The 21,408-nt window shown below is 64.1% G+C and overlaps 1 protein-coding gene across 2 annotated transcripts in view; it reads left to right on the forward strand.

Annotated features, from left to right (window-relative positions):
• Positions 1-21,408, forward strand: part of Col18a1 (collagen type XVIII alpha 1 chain) — a 91,314-nt gene that overhangs the window by 37,697 nt on the left and 32,209 nt on the right. The window contains exons 1-3 of one of the 2 annotated variants that reach the window (XM_026380217.2): positions 1,243-1,912; positions 14,618-15,162; positions 20,457-20,543. In XM_026380217.2, the coding sequence (XP_026236002.2) occupies positions 1,243-1,912; positions 14,618-15,162; positions 20,457-20,543 (1,302 nt within the window). Of the gene's footprint in view, positions 1-1,242; positions 1,913-14,617; positions 15,163-20,456; positions 20,544-21,408 lie in introns of those variants that run through there. The other variant, XM_026380218.2, reaches the window with a different exon arrangement.

Consider the following 21,408-nt stretch of genomic DNA (forward strand, 5'->3'; position numbering starts at 1 on the left):
ATTCGGGTATCCTCCATGGAGTGGGCAGGCAGGACTGGCCCTGCCACATGGGGAGAGTGACCCGAGCATCGCTGCCTGAGCCACGGAGCCTTCTGTGCCCCCGGAGGAGACGCAGCCAGCACGTGTAGCACCCCTAGGCCTCCGGGTGTCAGGGGATGCCACCTGAGGCTGGAGGAAGGAAGCCAGGGCAGGACTCTGTGTGGCTGCAGACTGTGGGCCTGGAGAGCTCCCTTGCTGGACCAGGGGCAGTGCCCCAGGACTGGCCCCACCCAGAACGCTGTCCTGAGGGCTGCCCGGTGACCATATGGAGCTGAGATGGTGGGGACCAGGGCCTCAGGGCCACCAGCTGAGGCAGCTCTGGGCTGGCATGCAGGCTGTGGTCAGTACCTGCCCATCTCAGGGGACTCCAGGGATTGAGGCATCCCACAGGCTACTGGACAGTGCCGTGCCTATGTACCAGGGGCCTGCTGGCTGTCGATGGTCCCTTGGATCCCAACAAACCCCTAATGTCCCCTGGCCGTCACAGTGATCCCCACTGATGCTGCATTAGTGTGGACTCGCCTGCGGGATGAGAGTGCCCAGGAGCACCCTGGGGTGGGGGAGAAGGGGCTGCTTTCCCCTGGGTGGGGAGGGGACTTCCGATGCAGGGTTAAAAATGAAGCAGGAAAGCAGTGTCCGCCCAGCCTGCAGGGAGGTAAGGGGCCTGGGGTGGGTGGAGGTCCAGGCCATGGCCTCAGGGGCCACCCCCTCCCCGGCCTCCAGGCTTCGCCCCTGGGAGGCAGCAGTTGCCACAGAGAGGAATTGCAGCAAGTTGAACGGTTTTCAAGTTCCGAGTCTACCACCAAGCCAGGGTGGGGGCCCGGATTTCTGGGTGTGCTTTGCTGCAGGGTGAGGGGGACTGCGGCTGCCTCAGTGTCCCCAGGGGCAGGGAGTCCTGGCCCGAGGCCCCCACACCCACACACTCCCCAGGCAAAGACTCTGGAGCAAGTTGGGAATTCTGCTGGGCGTCTTCAGAATGTCCCTCTGTCCTGCTTCTGAGGAAAGGAAGGGGTTAAGGTGAATCCAAGGGCACAGGTCACCTGGACTCCCTGGTTTGGGCCTTTTTGTCCTATGGGAGTGAAGTGTGGAAGAAGGGACTTCCCGAGGAGGCTGGAGAGGGTGGGGAGGCGGAAGGGCGGGCCGGCTGGCTCCTCCTCCCGGTGGCAGAAGACGCCCCTGCTCCTGCGGGCGCTCACAGCCCTGATGGCCCCGGACCCCAGCAGACGCCTTGGCTGGCTGCTGCTGCTGCTCACCTGCTGCCTTGTGCCCTCCTGGGCCGACCTGCTGACCCTGGACTGGCTGTGGTCCACCGACCTCGCCGACTCCAAAGACACACTGGTCTCCCAGCCCCAGGGCAGCCTGCCCGTGCAGCCCGCAGCGGCCCCTGCCACACACGTGGCCCCCCAGGATGACCCCATGGAGCAGAGGACGGCCCCTGCCAGCCCCGGGCCACCCTTGGAGAATCCGAAGGCCGCCCCAAGCAGGGCTCCCGGCGCGCCCATCAGTGCCACCGCCCCCGCCGCCCCAGCTGCAAGCCCGGACACGAGGGAGGAGAACGTCGCAGGAGTGGGAGCCAAGATCCTGAGCATAGCCCAGGGCATCCAGAGCATCGTCCAGCTGTGGAACGAGGCCACCCCTACCCAGAGCTCTGCCGGATCCGCCTCGGCCCCCACGGACCCTCTGGCCCTGGCGGGGCCCTCCTGCCCGCCCGAGGAGAGCGGGACCACTCTCGGGCCCCACAGAGGAGCTCTGGGCTCTCTGGGCGCCTGGACGGCCGAGTCTGGCACTCTGCCTGTGCCCACCCAGTCGCCTCCCTCCCTGGACAGGCTCCAGGCACCACTGAGGGGGCCCTCAGTGCCACGGGAGTCCCCAGGTAGAGCTTCTCTCTCCTCCGCGCTGGGCAGGGACCCTCCCTGGGGAAGCCAGATGACCCCAGGGAGGCCCCAGCATCTGGATGGGGAAGGACACTTGCCTGCAGCAGCAGGTTCCAGCCAGCCCCACGGACGCCCTGCGTTTGGCTCGCCTCTCCTGCTTCCCCTGGTGACGGGTCCTCCTGGTGCGCACAGTGCCCTCCCTGCTCTTTCCGCACACCCTGTGGCCCAGCTGTCCCCCGCAGCCGTGGCAGCTTTCACAGGGAACCGTGGTGCTGGGGTTTCCCACGTGGCTCATTCTGTGGGGCCTGGTCTCGCTAATAACTCTGCACTGCTGGGGGCTGGACCTCTGATTCCCACTGGCCGCTGCCTGCCCCTGCCACCCACCCTGCCCATCTGCGGCCGCCTGGGCCTAGAGCGCTCCTGGCTGCCCAACCATCTCCACCATGAGAGCGGCGAGGAGGTGCAGGCCGCGGCGCGGGCGTGGGGGGGCCTCCTCCAAACACGCTGCCACCCCTTCCTCACCTGGTTCTTCTGCCTGCTGCTGGCCCCGCCCTGTGGCCAGGGCCCCCCGCCTGCCCTGCCGCCCTGCCGCCAGTTCTGTGAGGCTCTGCAGGATGCGTGCTGGAGCCGCCTGGATGGGGGCCGGCTGCCGGTCGCCTGTGCCTTGCTCCCTGCCCAGGAGGACGGGCACTGTGTGTTCATTGGGCCAGCTGCAGGTAACTGGCCGGCCTCTGGACTCCCCACTCTCCTTTGAGCCTTTCGGGGGTTCCCCAAGGTGGGCGCCCATTAGCAGCAGCTGGGGAGGTGGGAGGGTGGGGCATGGTGCCCTGAGCAGAGGTCCAGGGTCTGGGCAGGGCCAGGGGGTGGATGTCACTACAGGGGCCCTGTTGCCGTGCGATGGGGTGTCATCAGGGCCAGTGTCTCCCACGTTTCAGTGTGTTCAGTTCTCACCGTGGTCTGAGGTGGCCCTGGGAGGCAGGTGTGGAGCAGTGACCTGACTTGACCCAGGGAGCAGAACTCCTACCAGTTTGGGGGTTCTGTCCTTGCTCCTGGGGGCTCAGCCAGCTCTGCTGAGTGGGCTGCAGGGATGGACTTGGCAGGTCTGGGCCACACAGGGGCCCACTGAGGCCCGGCCTGCTGTGCACACCGGGCGGTCACTCAGCCCAGCCTGTCTAGCTTCCGAGCCAGCAGCCTGCCTGTCTTGGTGGCAGTGTGCCCACCCATAAGGCCCGTCACTCACGGCCTGCCACTGTTGCTGGCTGAGCAGGGCAGAGGCGAGGGCCGAGGAAGGAACAGCAGGCTCTCCGACCACCCCCGGCACAGGGCAGTCACGACAGGCCCCAGCCGCTGGCCCCTCCCAGTCCCAGCTCCTCAGCGGCAGTTGGTGCCCGGTGACCTTGGCCACTGTACAGAGCGTGGGTGTTCTGTCCTCTCCATGGCGAAGCAGGCTTGACCCTGGTTCCTGGCCTTTGGAACTGGGCAGCCAGGCTGGACCTGCGCTGGGTGTCTGAGGTCGGGGTTTGTGTGGATGCCCGCTGCTGGCTCCATGGGGGACGAGCTTGGGTGCCTCCCGGCATTCTCAGGGCCCAGTTTGCTCAGAGAGGCCCCTGTGGACGCCAGGCAGGTCTGGGGTGCACCGAGGAGGGCCACAGGCCAGGCAGTGCCAGATGCTGATGGTGGACAGTGCCCAAGCCCAGGAGAGAAGCACATGAGGGGCAGGACTGCCGGGGACAGGCAGGCAGTGGAGGTGGCTCTGGGGCCCCGTGGCTCCTGCCTGGTGGCTGTGAACGAGAGGGGTGGCTGATGTGGAGGGGTGGGGCGCAGGGCCTGCTCAGGGGGGCCTGGTGTGCAGAAGCCAGGGGCCTTCTCTGCATTAGGGACCAAGCAGGGCCACTCCAGGGTCAGCCTAGACTTTACCAGAGGGCAGCTGGAGCTGCAGTAGTGGCCATGTCCCTGAGCCCCCCCCGTGGAGCCAGCTCTGGCTGCGGCCCCCACAGGCCACAGCTGGCTGAGCTGCCTGGCTCTGAGCCCCAGCTGTGCTGGTCAGGGTGGGCTCCAGGGAGGCGTCTGGCAGGAGGGCTTGGCCTGTGGGAAGGAGCCCATCCAGGCCCAAAGAGGCGGTGGGGGTGGGGTGGGCGCTGCCAAGGGCAGGGGAAGGGCCTGGCCCACCTGTTCCCATCTGTATTGCCCCGAAGGCCGTGGGCAAGCCCTGCTCCTGCCTGGTGTGAGTGAAGACTCCCGTCTCCTCTGGCGGGGGTCAGTCCTTGCAACATGGCCGGGGCCGGCTCAGGCCGTCCTCATCACAGCCTCTCACTGCAGTAAGCTGGTCAGTCTGGACATCTGGACACACTGGCTGTGTCCCCAGACAGGTACTGGGGGACCCTTCCAACCCCATAATTGGCCCACAGCTCCTCAGGCCAGAGGTGGGTGGCAGTGTCACTATACCAGGACCCCTTCACAGGCCTGGCTGGCTGGGGAGGGTCCTCCCTGTCCTGGTCACTCACCCCCTCCCCAGTCTCCTTTGCCCTGGAGTGTGCCCCCATGCCTGCTGGCCCCTGTTGGGCTGGACACTCATACTCCAGTGGGAGGTGGGTGCAGAAGCACAAGGCCATGGTGGGACAGGAAAGGATGGGTGGGGGACCTAGATAGGGACTCAGCCCTCCCCACGCTGGTGCCAGGTCCCTCTGTGGTGCTGAGGTCCTGGGGGGCATGCTGGGCTCTGGTCCTGGCATCAGGAAGTGACTGACTCGGAGCTGGCAGGTCTCAGCTGCATCTGAGCTGGGGGGTTGGGGAAAGTGAGCCCCTGCAGTGGGGGGAGGCCCAGCCGGCTGCCTCCTCCCAGGGCCTGTCTAGAGCCAGCAGGGTCTCCCGTTCCTCCTCGCCTGCACCCGCTGCTGCCTTCCCCACACCTGGGCCTGAGGGCCATGACCTGTCCCTGCCCCACAGACACCTTGCATAGACCCTCCCACCTCACCTGCACACCTGTCCTTATACTTGGCCCTAAACCATCCTCACACCTACACACCTGGCCCTTCACACAACCCTCACACCTTCATACCTGGCCCTGCATACCACCCTCACACCTGCACACCTGGCCCTGCATACCACCCTCACACCTGCACACCTGGCCCTGCATACCACCCTCCCCTGCACACCTGGCCCTGCATACCACCCTCCCCTGCACACCTGGCCCTGCACACTACCCTCACCTGCACACCTGGCCCTGCATACCTGTCCTGTACACCTGGCCCTGCACATCTGGCTTTAATACCATCTTCACCTGCACACCTGGCTCTGCACACCTGTCCTTACACTTGGGCCTAAACCATCCTCACACCTTCACACCTGGCCCTTCACACAACCCTCACACCTGCATACCTGGCCCTGCATACCACCCTCCCCTGCACACCTGGCCCTGCACACTACCCTCACACCTGCACACCTGGCCCTGCACACTACCCTCATACCTGCACACCTGGCCCTGCATACCTGTCCTGTACATCTGGCCTTAATACCACCTTCACCTGCACACCTGGCCTTGCACACTACCCTCACCTGCACACCTGGCCCTGCACATGACTCTCACACCTACACACCACCTGAGGCTCTGCACTTATGGGTCCAGCTGAGCTCCCAACCTGTCCCCGTCTCTTCCTTAGCCCTCCCAAGAGATTTGAGGGGAGGGACTGGTGCATGGTGTGTGGGGACAGGGCAGCACCTGGCTGGGACTGGAGGAAGGGGAGGCACGCTGTAGGACCCCCTGCACTGCTGGAGCTGGCAGTCAGTTCCCAACTGGGGACTCTTCAGGAGCTTGCTGTGTCTGGGGAGCGGAAGTGAGGCCCTGCTGGGTAGAGCCGGTTGCTGCTTTGGGACTGTCCCTCCTGCAGCTGCTGAGAGTGAACAGTGGGCCTGCCCTGGCTCCATGAAGGCCCCTGAGCCATGAGTGTGAGTGATGGGTCCAGGGCCATGGTGCTGGGTGCTGGGCCGTGCTCCATACCTCTCCTGCTGCCTCTAAACCCCACTGGTCTGGGAGGGAAGCCGAGGCCGGGGTAGCCGCTGGGTCCTGTAAGCTGGTGTGCTCCCTGAGCCTGAGAGGGTGGGGCGCAGGGAGATTGGCTCCCTGCGTCTGCCTGGGGCTCTTGGCACTTTGGGGGCTCCTGCCGGACACGCTGGGCTGCAAGCATCTCTGGCTTCTCTCAGAAGTGCCCCATCTGAGGCACCTGTGGGGCATGTGGAGGCAGGGGAGGGCCTTCGGGTCCCTGGGAGGCTCCTGGTGCTGGCCCAGGACAGCAGTCCCTGCCCCTCTGCCAGGAGCTCCCAGGCTTCTGGGCCAGAGGGCGTCCACATCCAGGGCCTCTGGTTAGATGCAGATCTTAGTAAACATTGCTTTGCTTTAGGACGCTTCAGTTAGCTCGAGGTTTCTGTTTAACTTGATTCAAGGAGACCACCTCCCTGGGAAATGCCTAAGTGCTTACCTCCTGCTCCTGGCAACCTACAAATATTTTTCGTATGATGCCGGCTGAGCTCTGCACGGATTCCCGCCCCTTCAAGATCACGAACCATGCACAGCTCATTCTGCCCGGTGTCTAGGCCCAGGCAGGACCCAGATGGTCCAGAGGGCCGGGAACCCGTGTGACTGCAGCGCGGACCCCAGGTGTGCACACCTGGCGGCATGGCCACCCGCACCAGCTGGCTGCGCGTGCACACTCACTCCTCCCGCATCGGCAGGCACTTAGACCAGAGCTCACCTGAGCGCAGTCCAGTGTTGCTGTCTTGGGCCACAGCGCTGGGCACTGGCCTCCAGAACACGTTCTCAGGCAGCTCTCGGCCCTCTGAGGGACGTCTCCCCTTCCGCCCCTCCCAGCCGCGGCACCACCTTCACGCTGCGCAGCCAGGCTGTGCTGGATTCCACACCCTGCAGGTCATGCAGCGTTTTCTTCCTGTGACCTGTTTCACTTGTCTGCGGTCCTCCAGGCTCACCCGGTGGCCACAATGTGACAGTCCCTCCTTCTTAAGGACAGCTCTGTGTCCAGCACCAGAGTTCCCGTCTTTTGTCCGTCAGCCCTGGTTGGTTCTGTATCTGGCCATGAGCTGAGAGCAGCCGTCCCCTCTGCACACACCAGTCAGCTGGTGTGGGTGGTCATGCCACAGGTGTGCACACCTCTGCAGGTGGTTTAGGGTCCTTCCCTCGGCAGTTCTCCCCTCGCTCAGGGCTGGCATTTTGTTCTTGGTGATGTCACTGCAGATGCGTTGTGTCCTAGCCTCTGCAAGTCACACCTCGTCCTTCTGGAGAGATGCCATCATTTTGTGTTGACTATGACCTGCCACATGCTGAGCCCTGGTAGCTCTCGAGACCTGTCACGAGACCTTAGGATGTCCTGTATGAAGGCCCTGTCATGGGCCAGCAGGTGTCCCTTCTTCCTTCCACTTGTATCTTTCCTCTGCTTTTTCTCGCCTTGAGTTACAACCCTGCTGCTGGCATGGAAGTGGGAGGAGCAGGTGCTGGTCCTACCCCTGGCCTCAGGGTCCATGGCCTGCGCCCCTGAGTGAGGAGCCTGCTCCGGGTTTTCCACAGCGGCTCAGGTGGCACTGAGTGGCTTGTGTCCTCTCCTGGCTGGCCGTGGTGAATGTAGGTTCTCTGCACTGTAGGTGCCCTGATCCGCCCTCCCATCTGCAGGTGGTTTAGCCTGCTGACCCATCCTGGAGCTCCAGGGTGGACCTCAATGCTTATGGCAAGTGCCCCTGATGCGGAGCTGCCCGCTGCAGTGTGCCAGAGCTTTCCCGCAGGCTCTAGGGATGGGGGTGTCTGAAGCTGGGCTTGGTGACAGGCAGATGCTGGCCTCAGGTGGAGCTGGGAAGTGTGCTCGCTTCCTCCGTGCGTTTGGCAGAGCTGGGGAGGTGACTTGGCTTTTTCGCTGCTGCAACTAAAAGATCCGAACAGAACAACTTCAGGGAGGGGAGTTCCTGTGGGTCCAGGGTTCCAGGGGTGTGAGCCATGGAAGGCCGGCCGCGGTCCTCAGGGCTCGAGGGGAGGCTGAACGTCGCGGTGGGGACTGTGCCAGGGAAGCAGCTCCCACGATGATCAGGAAACAGACTCCACTGTCCAGATACAGATACAGACCCCAAAGCCGCACCCAGTGCCCCCTCCTCCAGCCACACCCCACCTCTCCAGCCACCACCCACTCACCCCCTACCAGGACTGAGACCCTTACCACCCCCATTTCTCCTCTGAAGCTTCTTGCTTGTCTTTTGCTTTGGGGGACACCTCGCATCCAAACCGTGACAGGAGGGACTGGTGCTGGCCCTTGGTTGGTGTCTGGCAGGGGTCTCCGTGAGGCCAGGCCCAGGGCTTTCCTGTGTTGGGGTGCTGGGTTTCTCGGTTCCCTCTCCTGCTGGTTGGGATCTGCTCCGTGTCTTTCTTCGTGGTGTGGTCTTGGTCCTCGTGTTTCTAGGGTGGATCCTTTCCGTTTCCAATCGTTGGCACGCAGTTGGTCTTGCTACTTTCTTATATCTGCTCTTCTTATTCCTGTAGAATCAGTAACGTCCCCATTTTGCCTTTGACCTTAGTGACTTGAGTCTTCTCTCTCTTTTCTGGGTTCATTTAGCTCAAGATTTGTCAATCTTGTTGATCTTTCCAAAGAACCGACTTTGGTTCCATTGATTTTTCTCTGCTGTTTTCCTCTTCTCTCTTTCATCTGTTTATTTGGTTTTCTGCTCTCTGTTTAGTTTTCATGAGGTTTGGGCTTAACTTTTCTGGCTCTTTCTTTAGCACTTGAGTAGACTGGCCTCTGGCCTCTGCTGGTGACCCCAGGCTGCTCTCAGGACTCCCTTGTCTCTGTCTTAAGGAGCTGGAGAGCAGCAGGGCTCTGGGGGGTCCGAGTCCGTATCTCACCCAGGGGGCAGCTCTGGGGGGTCCGAGTCCGTCCCACCCAGGGGGCAGCTCTGGGGGGGTCCGAGTCTGTGTCTCACCCAGGGGGCAGCTCTGGGGGGTCCGAGTCCGTCCCACCCAGGGGGCAGCTCTGGGGGGGTCCGAGTCTGTGTCTCACCCAGGGGCAGCTCTGGGGGGTCCATGTCTCACCCGGGGGCAGCTCTGGGGGGTCCGTGTCTCACCCGGGGGCAGCTCTGGGGGGTCCGTGTCTCACCCAGGGGGCAGCTCTGGGGGGGTCCGAGTCTGTGACTCACCCAGGGGGCAGCTCTGGGGGGTCTGTGTCTCACCCAGGGGGCAGCTCTGGGGGGTCCGAGTCTGTGTCTCACCCAAGGGGCAGCTCTGGGGGGTCTGTGTCTCACCCGGAGGGCAGCTGTGGGGGATCCGAGTCTGTGTCTCACCCAGGGGCAGCTCTGGGGGGTCCATGTCTCACCCGGGGGCAGCTCTGGGGGGTCCGTGTCTCACCCAGGGGGCAGCTCTGGGGGGGTCCGAGTCTGTGACTCACCCGGGGGCAGCTCTGGGGGGTCTGTGTCTCACCCAGGGGGCAGCTCTGGGGGGTCTGTGTCTCACCCAGGGGGCAGCTCTGGGGGGTCCGAGTCTGTGTCTCACCCAAGGGGCAGCTCTGGGGGGTCTGTGTCTCACCCAAGGGGCAGCTCTGGGCCTGTCCCTGCTGCTTCCCCTTCTCAGTCCCCACACGCGTGCTGGTCCTCCCCCACCGTCCTCCAGGGTCCCTGTGGTCTGGTCCTCAGCTGACCAGCCCTGTTCTGTCGCGGTGTGACTTCATTTGCTCGTGGTGACTTCACCTGGCCTCGCGGAGGACTCGGGAGGGATTGCGTCATGGATCTCTGCCTCTGTGCTCCTCAGCGCCACACTCCCTTGTCCTTCTGCGTCCTGGTGGACACCTCTGCTTGGCTCAGCCTTCTCCTGGCGTCCCCACAGCGGCCTTCCGCCCTCTGAGCCTCTTCAGAGTGGGGACTCCGGCTCTCTGTCTTGGGGAGGTCTCTCTCCTGTCTCTGTGCACCTTGGTCTGTGTCGTTGTAGCTGGACCTCAGCTCTGATGATGGCCCCTCTGGACACGGATCTCCTGTCCCCCCCCACCCCCCCGCGGTTTCTGATTATTTCTTGGCTGGCTCCTGAGGCTCTTCCAGCTGAAGGTCTCCTGGGGTCTTGGCCGCTGAGCTGCCTGAGCGTGTTCTCCTCGTACGCTCTGTTCCTTTTCAGTCCTTGGTCTTCTGTGTCAAGAAGAGAATAACAGAAAAGGGAGGGTAACAAGGACATGCAGCTCTGTGCCTCCTGAGGTCAGCAGTGGGCACGGGTCCCCAGCGTTTGGGGAAGTGGCAGGCCTGCCTGGGCCAGGGACTCCAGCACAGCTCTCCAGGCCCAGAGGCCCGTGCCTCTGCATCCAGTCAGCGCCCCCACAGCCCTCCGGGAAGCCATGTTTGAGTGTTTGCCATCAAGAAATCGCGTGTGGAGGTGCCGGCACCATCGGGCTAGTGCTACGGCTGACCTGGGTGCCACCACGACTCACCAAGGAGGACAGGCTGCTGTGGGCACCACCGTGGTCCCCAGCTTCGCCATGCGCTTTCCTGCGCGGAAACCCGGGCCGGGGGTCAGGACGCACACGTGTGTTGGGGTTTCCTCCTATCTGCAGGCCTCAGCCTGGGTCCCACACCTCTCATGGCAACAGGGACGTCTTTGGGGACCATCATGCTGCCCACCAGTCTGTGTGGACGTCACATGTGGTGGTCCATGTGGGCAGGGACGTGCCATTCTCACCTTGCAGGAGTGGATCGGGCCTGGTCTGGGGACGCCCGTCTCCAGGGAGACCCGTGTCTCTGGTATTTTCACCCTCAGGCCCGCCGGGCTCGCTGGCATTGCTCCTGTCACCGAGCTAAGGAACATGGTGTGGCCTCTTTGGGTCCTTGGGCAGCCCTGCCCAGATGGAGCTGCCCTCAGGGAGCATCCTCATGTCCCTGGGCCTCTCCTCTTCTAGGCCATCAGAAGCACCAGCCGGGGAGTACCGGGCGTCGCCGAGGTTGCTGGGCGGGCGCGGCTCTGAGAATTACAGCGGAGTCTCCACCCGGTGACAGGGACAGGCACGTCCCTCAGGTGGTTTCGGCCCTCTGGTCACAGTGTGGGTCCTCGCTGCTGCTCAGGATGCCTGTTCCTGGAGTCTTTCTTTCGATGTGGCGGTTGGGTTCCCTGCCCACCCGGCCTTCCCTCTGTAATCGCCACCGTGCGACAAAGTGCAGGTGCGGGTCTGTGAACCCTGCCGAGCTCAGCAAGTGCCCTTGCTCCTGAGGCTGTCACTTTGTGTTTTGACAGGAAAGGGGCTGGGAGGGGCCTGAGGGCCTGTCATCACCCACAGGATCTTGATCACTTTGGCATCGGGGCGCCATCGTGGGGTGCACAGTCGTGGCACCTGGCCGGTCAGACGTGCAGGTTGACCATGTGTCGTCCCTGTCCCCCGGACTCGGCTGGACTGTTGACTGAGCAGTGGGCGGTGGTTCTGTCACCGTCCCCTGGTGTTAGAAGTCGGGCAGCACAGAGCTAGGTTCCCCGCCCCCTCCTCTCGGCTCTGCTCCTGGACTCTCGCGGTCTCCGGTGTGCCGTCCCTGGGAGCACTACTGCCCCGCGCCTCTCCATGGCTGTCGACCTGAACTCGTCCCGTCCTCCCCTTGATGACCTCTCTTGGCTCTGGCTCTTTTCCTGCCTGCTCTGGATTGGCCGTCACTTCTAGGTTCCAGGGGACTTGAAATGAGTGTCTTCAAGTTGAGGGTGCGGTGGGCCTCCTGAACCCCTGAGCCTGGTGCAGCCATGCTCTAGTGACCCTGAGGCAGCCACACTGGAGACGCCGCAGTCTGCCCTGGGCCCTGCATCTCCTGATGGCCACTGGTGTATAGACTTCTCAGCAGGCCCCCAGGAGCTGGAAGGGGTAAGGGGTGGTCAGAGTCCCTCTGGTTTGAGGGAAGAGTGCATTTCACAGCCGGTGGTTGAGGTCCATAGTAGCTGCTTTGGTTTGCAGCTGGGTGTCTCAGAGCTCCTGACCCCTGTGTGTTAGTCTGATCAATTCTGCACCCACCTGGTGGGGCTGGTGCCCAGACTCAGCCCAGGAACAGGCAGGAGAGGGACCTGGCTCTGCTGGTCTTGGGGAGCTGGTGAGAGCAGGTCAGGGCCGACTGCAGCCCTTCAGAGTGGGTGCAGCTGCGTGGACAGGGGCTGTGGAGGCCCAGGGTCACATCCCTAGGAAGCCAGGCAGGTGAGCTGCCTCTGGGGGCAGCTGGGGGACCTGGTGCCGGCGCAGGGTGTGACGGGGTCTGCTCATTCTTGGGGCCTGTCCCCTGTAGGGATGTGGAGCACCGAGCCTGCCTTGCGGGGTCTCACTAGCAGGAGGCTTCCAGAGCTCGGGTCGGGATGGACGCTGCTCTTGGTCAGGATCCTAGTTCCGGGAGGGAGTGAGGGCCTCGTCCCTAGAGATGTTCAGATGGCAGCAGGACTCCTGGGAGGGGTGGGTTCCCTTCTTCCAGGACCTCTGACTTGTGTGCTGGTTTGGGGGACATGGCTGGATGCAGGTCCTGTCCCCAGTGACCCTGACTGGGCCCTGTCCTGGTCGTGAAGGCCAGGTGATGGTCATGATTCTGGAAGGTGGCGCTTCGGCCCAGGAGGTGAGCTGGCTGCAGTCCTGGCTGCCCCCGGGTGCCAAGCCCCTTCCCCAGAGCCGGGCCCTGGCTGCCCATCCATGGGGCCTGTGGGGATGAGGCGGACTGGGACTGTCCTGGGGCTCAGGGACTGTGTGAAGCACTGGGCATCCAGACCTCCACTACGCGCCGTGGCCAACATTCTTCCCCCAGGCCAGTCCCGAGTTCTGGATCCACCAGAGGAGGCCAAGCTAGAAGGCCCAGTCCTCCTGAGGGCCGCCTCCTGTCTGGGAAGGCTTCCTCTGCTCTCGGGGCGCGGCCTGGGCATCTGGAGGAGGCTGGCTTTGGTCCAGGTCAGCGGGCCAGCCTGAGTGTGGGCGGCAGGGCCTTCTCCGCCCGCTAGGGAATGGGGCCGGTGAACTCGCTGCCTGGCATTCGAGGGGCCCCCCACGGGACCCTCAGGAATTTCGGGGAGAGGAAATGGGAGGCTCTGGACAGAGCCAATTGTGTGTCCCTGGGGTCCCTGTGCTGCAGCGTGACCCTGCTGCTGCCTCTGGCACCTTGGCACACTGGGGGACACCCTGCTGCTGGAGCAGGGCCTGGGGCGCCATCCCCAGCGCTTTGCTGGTGGGTTCCTGACTCCTGACCTGAGACACAGGGTCTGGCACTGCTGGTCCAGGGACTGTCCTCACAGCTGCAGGGCATCTCCCGGGGCCCAGGCTGGCCTGATGGACTTCACTCCCAGCCAGCATACAGCGCTTAGCTGCAGGCCACAGGGCAGCCGGGAAGCCCCGACTGGCAGGTCAGGGGGCCCACGTGGCCAGGGAGGAGGTCCCTGAGCACAGGCTACGGTCCGTCTTCTGTGCTGGGTGTGTTCCTTCTGCCCCCGGCCCTCCGTGGGTCAGGGTGGACGTTATCCCCCTCTGCCCTTCCTTGGCACCGCCTCAGCCTGGCCCCACGGCAGGGCTGGCCCCCACGGCTCACTCAGGACTCTGCACACCAGTGACCCTTCCCCAAAGGCCTCTTGCCCATGAGCCTGTCTGCTGCCCCAGGTCCCTCCTCTGTGACTGTTGCCTTCTGGGGAGCCAACCCTGCCCACACGTTGGCCAGGGTCAGGGTCTCTAGAGAAGAGACAAGGCCCTGGGCCCGACCACAGCCCCGGTGTCCAGCCTCTGCCTGGCATGTGGGTGTTCCGGTCCATGGAGGGTCAGGGTCTCCTGGAGTCCCTCCTATTTCCAGCAGTGACCAATTCCCCTGGATACGAGGTGTGTCTGCTGCTCCCAGCTCCTGATACCCCAGCCCCTGGGACCTCAGCCTCGGGGAATCAGTGCAGGCCCAGGAGCCATCGTGGACAGGACGGCCGTGACCTCCTACCCTGGCCTCCCTGGGAAAGACGAGAAATGGAAGTAGGAAGGGGTGTCTGTGGCTGCGTCCCCAGCCTGGGCTCCCGCGGTGAGGCTGCTCCCTGAGGGTCTCAGGTCGAATGGCAGAAGCTCTTGACTCCAGGCAGGGCCAAGTGGGCCTGAGCGTGGAGAGTGGATGAGCGAATCATGGGACGCTGGGGACTCAGGGGACAGTGGGGCAGTCCCTGGGAGTCTGCATGCCCCCGTGGGTGATGGCGGCCCCCCAGTGAGAAGGGCCACCCTGCCTGGGGCGCCCGCCCAGCGCCCCGCCAGCACGGCCACACCATGTCCGACTCCCAAGCCGGGGGGCAGGATTCCTGTGCTGCGGCTTCTGCTCAGAAGCCAGTGAGCCCGAGAGCAGCCCCGTCCACGCCCTGCGTCCCCAGGAGTCTCTTGCTCCCAGGCCGGTTCCCAGCGCAGCTGGCCAGGGAGCGGCTGGGTCTTGTCCCCGCTCCCTTCTTACCCAGGGAGAGGTCGGAGCAGGGGTGTGGGTGGGGCTGCGTCCTAGCTCCTCACCCTGTCTGTGCCCCCGCCCGTGGCCGCCATGCCCCCTGCAGACGTGGTTTTGGTCTGGATGATCTAGGTGATGTCCAGGAGGTGCCGGGTGGCAGAGCCCAGAGGACAGGCCGGCAGACGTGGGGAGGCCCTCGGTCCTCGTCCCCCTGTGCCTGCCTGGCCTGCGCGCCCAGCTCCCTGCCCCCTGACGTGCCCCCTCACCAGATCTCCTTCTCTTTGCAGACAGTGTCCGTGAGGAGGTGGGGCTGCCGCAACTCCTTGGAGAGCCCCCGCCCCAGCAGATCACCCAGATCGAGGACCCCGACGTCGGGCTAGCCTATGTCTTTGGACCAGACACCAACAGCGGCCAGGTGGCCCAGTACCGCGTGCCCAGCCCCTTCTTCCCTGACTTCTCCCTGCTGTTCCACATCCGACCGGCCACAGAGGGCCCCGGGGTGCTGTTTGCCCTCACGGACGCGGCGCAGGCCGTGGTCCTGCTGGGCGTGAAGCTCTCGGGGGTGCGTGATGGGCACCAGGACATCTCACTGCTCTACACCGAGCCGGGCGACAGCCAGACCCGCACGGCGGCCAGCTTCCGCCTGCCTGCCTTTGTGGGCCAGTGGACACGCTTGGCGCTCAGCGTGGACGGCAGCTCTGTGGCTCTGTACGTGGACTGCGAGGAGTTCCAACGGCTGCCGTTTGCTCGGTCTCCACGGGGCCTGGAGCTGGAGCCTGGCGCTGGCCTCTTTGTGGGGCAGGCCGGGGGAGCCGACCCCGACAAGTTCCAGGTAGGCCCTTCCGTCCTGCAGGTGGGGGTGGACCAGCTGGGACAGGGCCGCAGGCCTCTTCTGTCTGGTGCTGCAGCCGGAGGCGCCAAGCCACCTCCCGCCCAGGGCCAGCCGTTCTCTGGGGCCGGCCATCAGGTCCCTGGTCCTCCTCTGGCCATTGTTGCCTTAGAAGTTCGCCTGGGCCTTTGAGTTTCTCTGAGACCCTGGGGTCCAGCTGAGGAGGGCCTCTTAGGACCATCTCACAGTGCGATGCCCACCCACCACAGTCAAGGGCCCCTTCTCAGGCGTGGGCTGGGACCTGCAGTGGGCTGAGTCCAGGCTTGGTCAGGTGGGTGCGTGGCCAAGTCCAGGCCCAGCCGCGAGCTGCAGAATGGAAGTTCAGTGCCCTGGCTAGAGAGCCCTCAGGGGTTTGAGGCTGTGTTGGCCTCAGGCATCGCCCTCCAGGAGGGCACACTGGAGGGGTGGACGGTTCACCCACGGCCCCGGTCAGCTGTGGGCTGGTTATTGTTTTAGCAGATGTGCCACAGCCCAGCGTGGGGTTAGCTGGAGTCCCTGTCTCCTGGGAAGAGCCATGTGGGTGACCCCCGCGGGCACTGACCACACCCAAGTTCCAGTGCTCCAGACAAGCGTCCCTGTGTGTGCTAGTGAGGCCGCGTCCCCAGGGACAGAGAGTCATTATGGACTGACAAGGGCCATTTGTCTGCTGTGGCTCTGAGGCCTGGTGTCTCTGGCTTTGAAAGCTGACCTTTAGCCTTTGGAGGAACTTCTAGCCCCCAGGGCTCAGGAGGCACCGGGACTTTGACACCAGCTGGGCCTCTTTGGGTTTTCCTTTTGATCCTCACACTGATGGGGGGAAGATCAGAGAGCAGTAGCTCTGGCCAGGACAGTAGGTGGAACCCCTGCCAGGCACAGCTGGGTGGCTGGAGTGTCCCCTGAGTCTTGTGCATCTTTCACACCTTAACAGGAAAGATGCTCATGGGACCTGGGGCCCAGGCTGTGGAGTGCACACCACGTCCCACGGTGTCCAGCAGCGAGGCGGACACCACGTCGTCCCACGGTGCCCAGCGAGGCGGCCTCGTCTCTGGCCTTGCCAGCACTGTGTGAAGCAGGTGGCCAGTGGCTGAGTGTGTCCACTTCTCGGACTGGTGGTGGAGGCAAACTTTTATATTGTTTCCACCAGTTTGTTGGCTATTTTTATTTCCTGTTTTTGGTGACTGACTGTTGATGTTCTTTTGTGGGGAGTAGGGAGGTCCAACCATTCATTGATTTGTACAACCTCGTCATGTGTGAAAGAAGTCGGTCCTTGGTCTCGTGGCTGTAAATCTCATTTCCTAGTTTGCCATCCATTGGGATGTTTAAAGGATCTATTCTGGTCTGGGAAAACCTGTGACTAGCAGAACCTTTGATGGTTGGAAGGTGGAAGTGAGGGGTTCCAGGGTCCTGCGTCTGGCAGAGGGGGGTGGGGCTCGCTTTGGTAGAAGACAGATGGGGTTTGGCACAAGGTCTGTTCAGACTCTTGGGAAGGGGTCATGTGAGTCGTGTGATTGACAAGGTTTGGCAGAAACAAGCTCAGAGCTGTGGGCGCCCAGGAGGCTGGGGGTCCTGGGAATCCCCTGTGGACGAGGACACTCTGCCCCTCTGTCACCTGGGGCTCAGAGAGTCCAGCTGTGCTACGAAGCTCCCCCCACACAGTGCAGGGCCTGGACAGCCAGCAGGACGCCCAGCACGCAGGGTCCTCACTGAACTGCATGGTGGAGTCAGAGGGGTCTGTGAGAAGGGACTGCAGGACCACAGGAGAGGCAGCCAGAGAGGCCGGCTTTGCAAACCGAGCTGTGCCTGGTGGCCAGAGCCACCCAGCTGGGAAGCAGAGAGCAGAGGAGACCTGGCTGCCCTATTGCAGCTGAGGCCCCCCCCCAGCCACGGAGGCATGGGAGCACCAGGGAGCACCACGGAGGCATGGGAGCACCACGGAGGCATGGGAGCACCAGGGAGCACCACGGAGGCATGGGAGCACCAGGGAGCACCACGGAGGCATGGGAGCACCAGGGAGCACCACGGAGGCATGGGAGCACCACGGAGCATCAGGGAGCATCAGGGAGGCATGGGAGGATCAGAGAGCACCAGGGAGCATCATGGAGGCATGGGAGCACCAGGGAGGACCAGGGAGGATCAGGGAGGCATGGGAGCACCAGGGAGTACCAGGGAGGATCAGGGAGGCATGAGAGGATCAGAGAGCACCAGGGAGGACCAGGGAGGCATGGGAGCATCAGGGAGGATCAGGGAGGCATGAGAGCACCAGGGAGGACCAGGGAGGATCAGGGAGGCATGGGAGCACCAGGGAGGACCAGGGAGGATCAGGGAGGCATGGGAGCACCAGGGAGGACCAGGGAGGATCAGGGAGGCATGAGAGCACCAGGGAGTACCAGGGAGGATCAGGGAGGCATGAGAGGATCAGAGAGCACCAGGGAGGACCAGGGAGGCATGGGAGCACCAGGGAGGACCAGGGAGGATCAGGGAGGCATGAGAGCCCCAGGGAGGACCAGGGAGGATCAGGGAGGCATGGGAGCACCAGAAAGGACCAGGGAGGATCAGGGAGGCATGGGAGCACCAGGGAGGACCAGGGAGGATCAGGGAGGCATGAGAGGATCAGAGAGCACCAGGGAGGACCAGGAAGGCATGGGAGCACCAGGGAGTACCAGGGAGGATCAGGGAGGCATGGGAGCACCAGGGAGGACCAGGGAGGATCAGGGAGGCATGAGAGCACCAGGGAGGACCAGGGAGGATCAGGGAGGCATGAGAGCACCAGGGAGCACCAGGGAGGATCAGGGAGCATGGGAGCACCAGGGAGGACCAGGGAGGATCAGGGAGGCATGGGAGCACCAGGGAGGACCAGGGAGGATCAGGGAGGCATGAGAGCACCAAGGAGGACCAGGGAGGCATGGGAGCACCAGAAAGGACCAGGGAGGATCAGGGAGGCATGGGAGCAACAGGGAGGACCAGGGAGGATCAGGGAGGCATGAGAGGATCAGAGAGCACCAGGGAGGACCAGGGAGGACCAGGGAGGCATGGGAGCACCAGGGAGGACCAGGGAGGATCAGGGAGGCATGAGAGCACCAGGGAGGACCAGGGAGGATCAGGGAGGCATGGGAGCACCAGGGAGGACCAGGGAGGATCAGGGAGGCATGGGAGCACCAGGGAGTACCAGGGAGCACCAGGGAGGACCAGGGAGGCACCGCCACACAGGGGGAGGGCTCCTTGGCCTCCACCCTTCTCTGCCAGGAGGCGGCATTTCCAGGCCAAGGGCTGGGGGCAAGGGGCCACCCCAGAACACAGGGGAACCCCAGACAGGCCATGGGCAGAGGGAGGGGAAACCACAGGCAGTCCACACCACGCCCGCGACTGAAGCTGCGGCCTGTGAGCAGCGTGGTGTGAGGACTTCTCGGGCCTGGTGATGAGTGGAACTCTCTGACCCTCAGTGTCCATGTCCTTGGGTGTCCACGGGACACTGCTGACTTCTTCCCCACTGACCGCCCCGGGGCGGGGCTGCGGGCCACACTCTGTGCTCTGGCGCCCCCTGCTGTGCCCCGCAGGCACAGCTGCCCTGCAGAAGGAGCCGCATCATGGTGGGCTGGTCTGTGGGGGCGCTCAGGGCCCAGGGCTGGGCACATGTGGGGGGGAGCCCCGGCCCCCTCCATCCTGGACACCACCCCTGTTCCCCCCGCCATGCTGCAGCCGAGAAGCACTTCTCTAATCCAACCCTCCCTTCCCTGGGAGGTTCTCAAACTTGGTGACAGTCGCTGGCGTGGGCCACGCTGCAGCAGGTCCCTGTGGGTGGAGACATCCTGGACCTTGCTCCAGGCCAGACTGCCGGCCTGGAGCTGACCAGCAGGAAGTGCCCTCCTCCCACGTTCCCCTGAGGGGCCCGGCGCCTGGGTGGTGTGGGTTTCCATGTGTGGGCAGGCGCCTGGCTCCATGCTCTTCACACCTCCCACGGGTGCACATGTGATCACACGAGTGTGCCTACGCCACACATGTGCCCACGCCCCATGCCTCACGGGCACTGGCCAGCCCTCCGTGACAATTGTGCTCCCAGAATCCCTGGTTGGATTGGCCACCCCTCACCTCTCCCTTCACTGTCTAGTGCCTGTCCCCCTGTCCCTGGTGGGATGTGGAGTTCGGCCCTGGCCCCTCTCTGCTGCCCTTGCCCTGAGCAGGGGCCACCTGCCCCTCAGATCACCTGTTGACTGTCCAGCGTTATGGAAAGCAAGCTGACCCCTGCCCTCAGCCCTCTTAGTGTGACAGTGGTCAAAATGTGCATCTCCGAGTCCATGAGCTGTGGTCTCTGCTCAGGTGACAAGTAGAAACATTAAGGAAAGACACAGGAGATGCTAGAAGGAGCGTGTGGACACTTGCTGCCCAATGGGGAGGTCCTCCCAGAGTGAGCTTCAAGACGGGGTGCTGGCGCAGGCAGAGATGCTGGCGGCTGGGTCGTGGGCGCCTGGCGTGGAGGCCTGGCACCCGGCCACCTCTCGCCGGGTTTCTGACTTGGCGCTGCAGGCCCAGGGCCCCGCCAGCAGCTCCGCTGCAGACCCTCTGCGCTGTGGCTCAGGACGCTGGAGCCCTGCTGTCCTGTCCTGTCCACCTGCCTGGCTTGTGTCCTGGCCCTGGGGCCTGTCTGGTCACCCCTGCAGTGTAGCCCCATCCTCGTCCTGGGGTCCTGGGTGGTGTTCTTCATTAGAGACCACACAGAGAGCCCTGCCTGGCACCCGCCCAGGGAGCCCGAGGCTGCCCGGGTGGCTGTCACCAGGGTGAGGCTGGGTGGTGTGCAGTGGGAAAGGTGGCCCTGTGCGGAAAGTCCACCTGGTCCTGCCCCGTGGCCCGAGGCAGGACACCTCTAGCACTTCCTGAAGGATGACCGCCTGCCTGACCCAAACCAGGACCAGGGCTGCTGGACCTGTGTGCTCGAGGGCAGTGGTGCCCAGCCCCTCCCTGCCCCCAGCCCAGGTGTCTGTGGTGGGTGGTGCCAGGGTGGCCTCCCCGGGCCCTGGATGGGGATGAGAGCTCCCTCCTGGGTCTTCTTGCCACTCGGAACCTGGCCGAGAGAGGCCGCAGGATCCGGGTGACCTGAGCAGCCTGTGTGGCTGGGGAAGCCCTCCCAGGCCCCCCTCGCCCTCCTGGGGTGCTGGGGTCGGGCTCAGGCGCTCCAGGCTGGGCCTGGGGCCAGCAGGAGTCTGGGTCTCTGCACCCAGGTGCCTGCCCCAGGAGCCACGGTGACCCTCACCCCCTGTGTCTAGGGAATGATCGCAGAGTTGACGGTGCGTGGGGACCCCCAGGTGAGCCCCCTGCGCTGCCTGGACCAGGAGGACGATGACGAGGATGGGGTGAGTGACCACGGGACTGGGACAGGTCCCCATGGAGGGTGGGGCTGGGGAAAGTCCCCCAAGATGTGTGTTGGGTGCCAGGAGCCGGGGACAGCTGGTCCTTGCTGCTGGCCTTGAGCTTCCCACTGGTGACCACGGCACACAGAGCAGACCTGAGGATGCTGTGGGGAGCCCCAGCAGGTCACTGGCAGCCTGGAGGGTGCAGCTGGGCTGCGCTCAGACTCGCAGCACCTAAGGAACCCAGTGTCCACTCCCCTGAGCCCGGCCGTGGCTGGCGATGGGCAGACCTGTTACCACTTCACGTCCGCGATTCCATGTGTGTGTGATGAAGCTACTGCTTTGTGCCCGGAGGGAAGTCCAGGATGTGGTCGGATCTTAGCCAGTGGCCAGGACAAACGCTGGCTCCAGGTGTTGCCTGCCGGCTGCTCAGGCCGTGGGCACTCAACCCCAGCCTTGATGCGGAGGTCACTGGTGGGCCCAGATGCTGGGTGAAGTTCACAACACCCTGGCAGAGACAAGGGCCACCCCTTGGGCCTTGCTGGCCCAGCCAGGGGCGCAGTGGAGAGCAGAGGCCGTCCAGTGCAGGACTCTGTTCAGAGGCCAAGTCCACTCCGTGCTTGTTGACCTGGGCAGGCGGTGGAGGAGGGCTGCTCCTGAGCACCTGCCTGCCCCTGGTTTCCTTCCCGGCAGCCACAGGACGGTGGCCAGGCGGCAGGAAAGCCGTGGGTCCTAGCCGTCCTCTGCCGGGCCACTCATCCTAGTGGTCCTCTGCAGGATGGTCCACTTGGTCAGATTAGACACGTCTGCCTGACCAACAGGCGGACACTCAAATGGCCTTGTGGCTTCCAGGCCTTGCTGGGCTGGG

This window comes from Urocitellus parryii, chromosome 2 (genome assembly GCF_045843805.1).
Source record: "Urocitellus parryii isolate mUroPar1 chromosome 2, mUroPar1.hap1, whole genome shotgun sequence".
Taxonomy (NCBI): domain Eukaryota; kingdom Metazoa; phylum Chordata; class Mammalia; order Rodentia; family Sciuridae; genus Urocitellus; species Urocitellus parryii.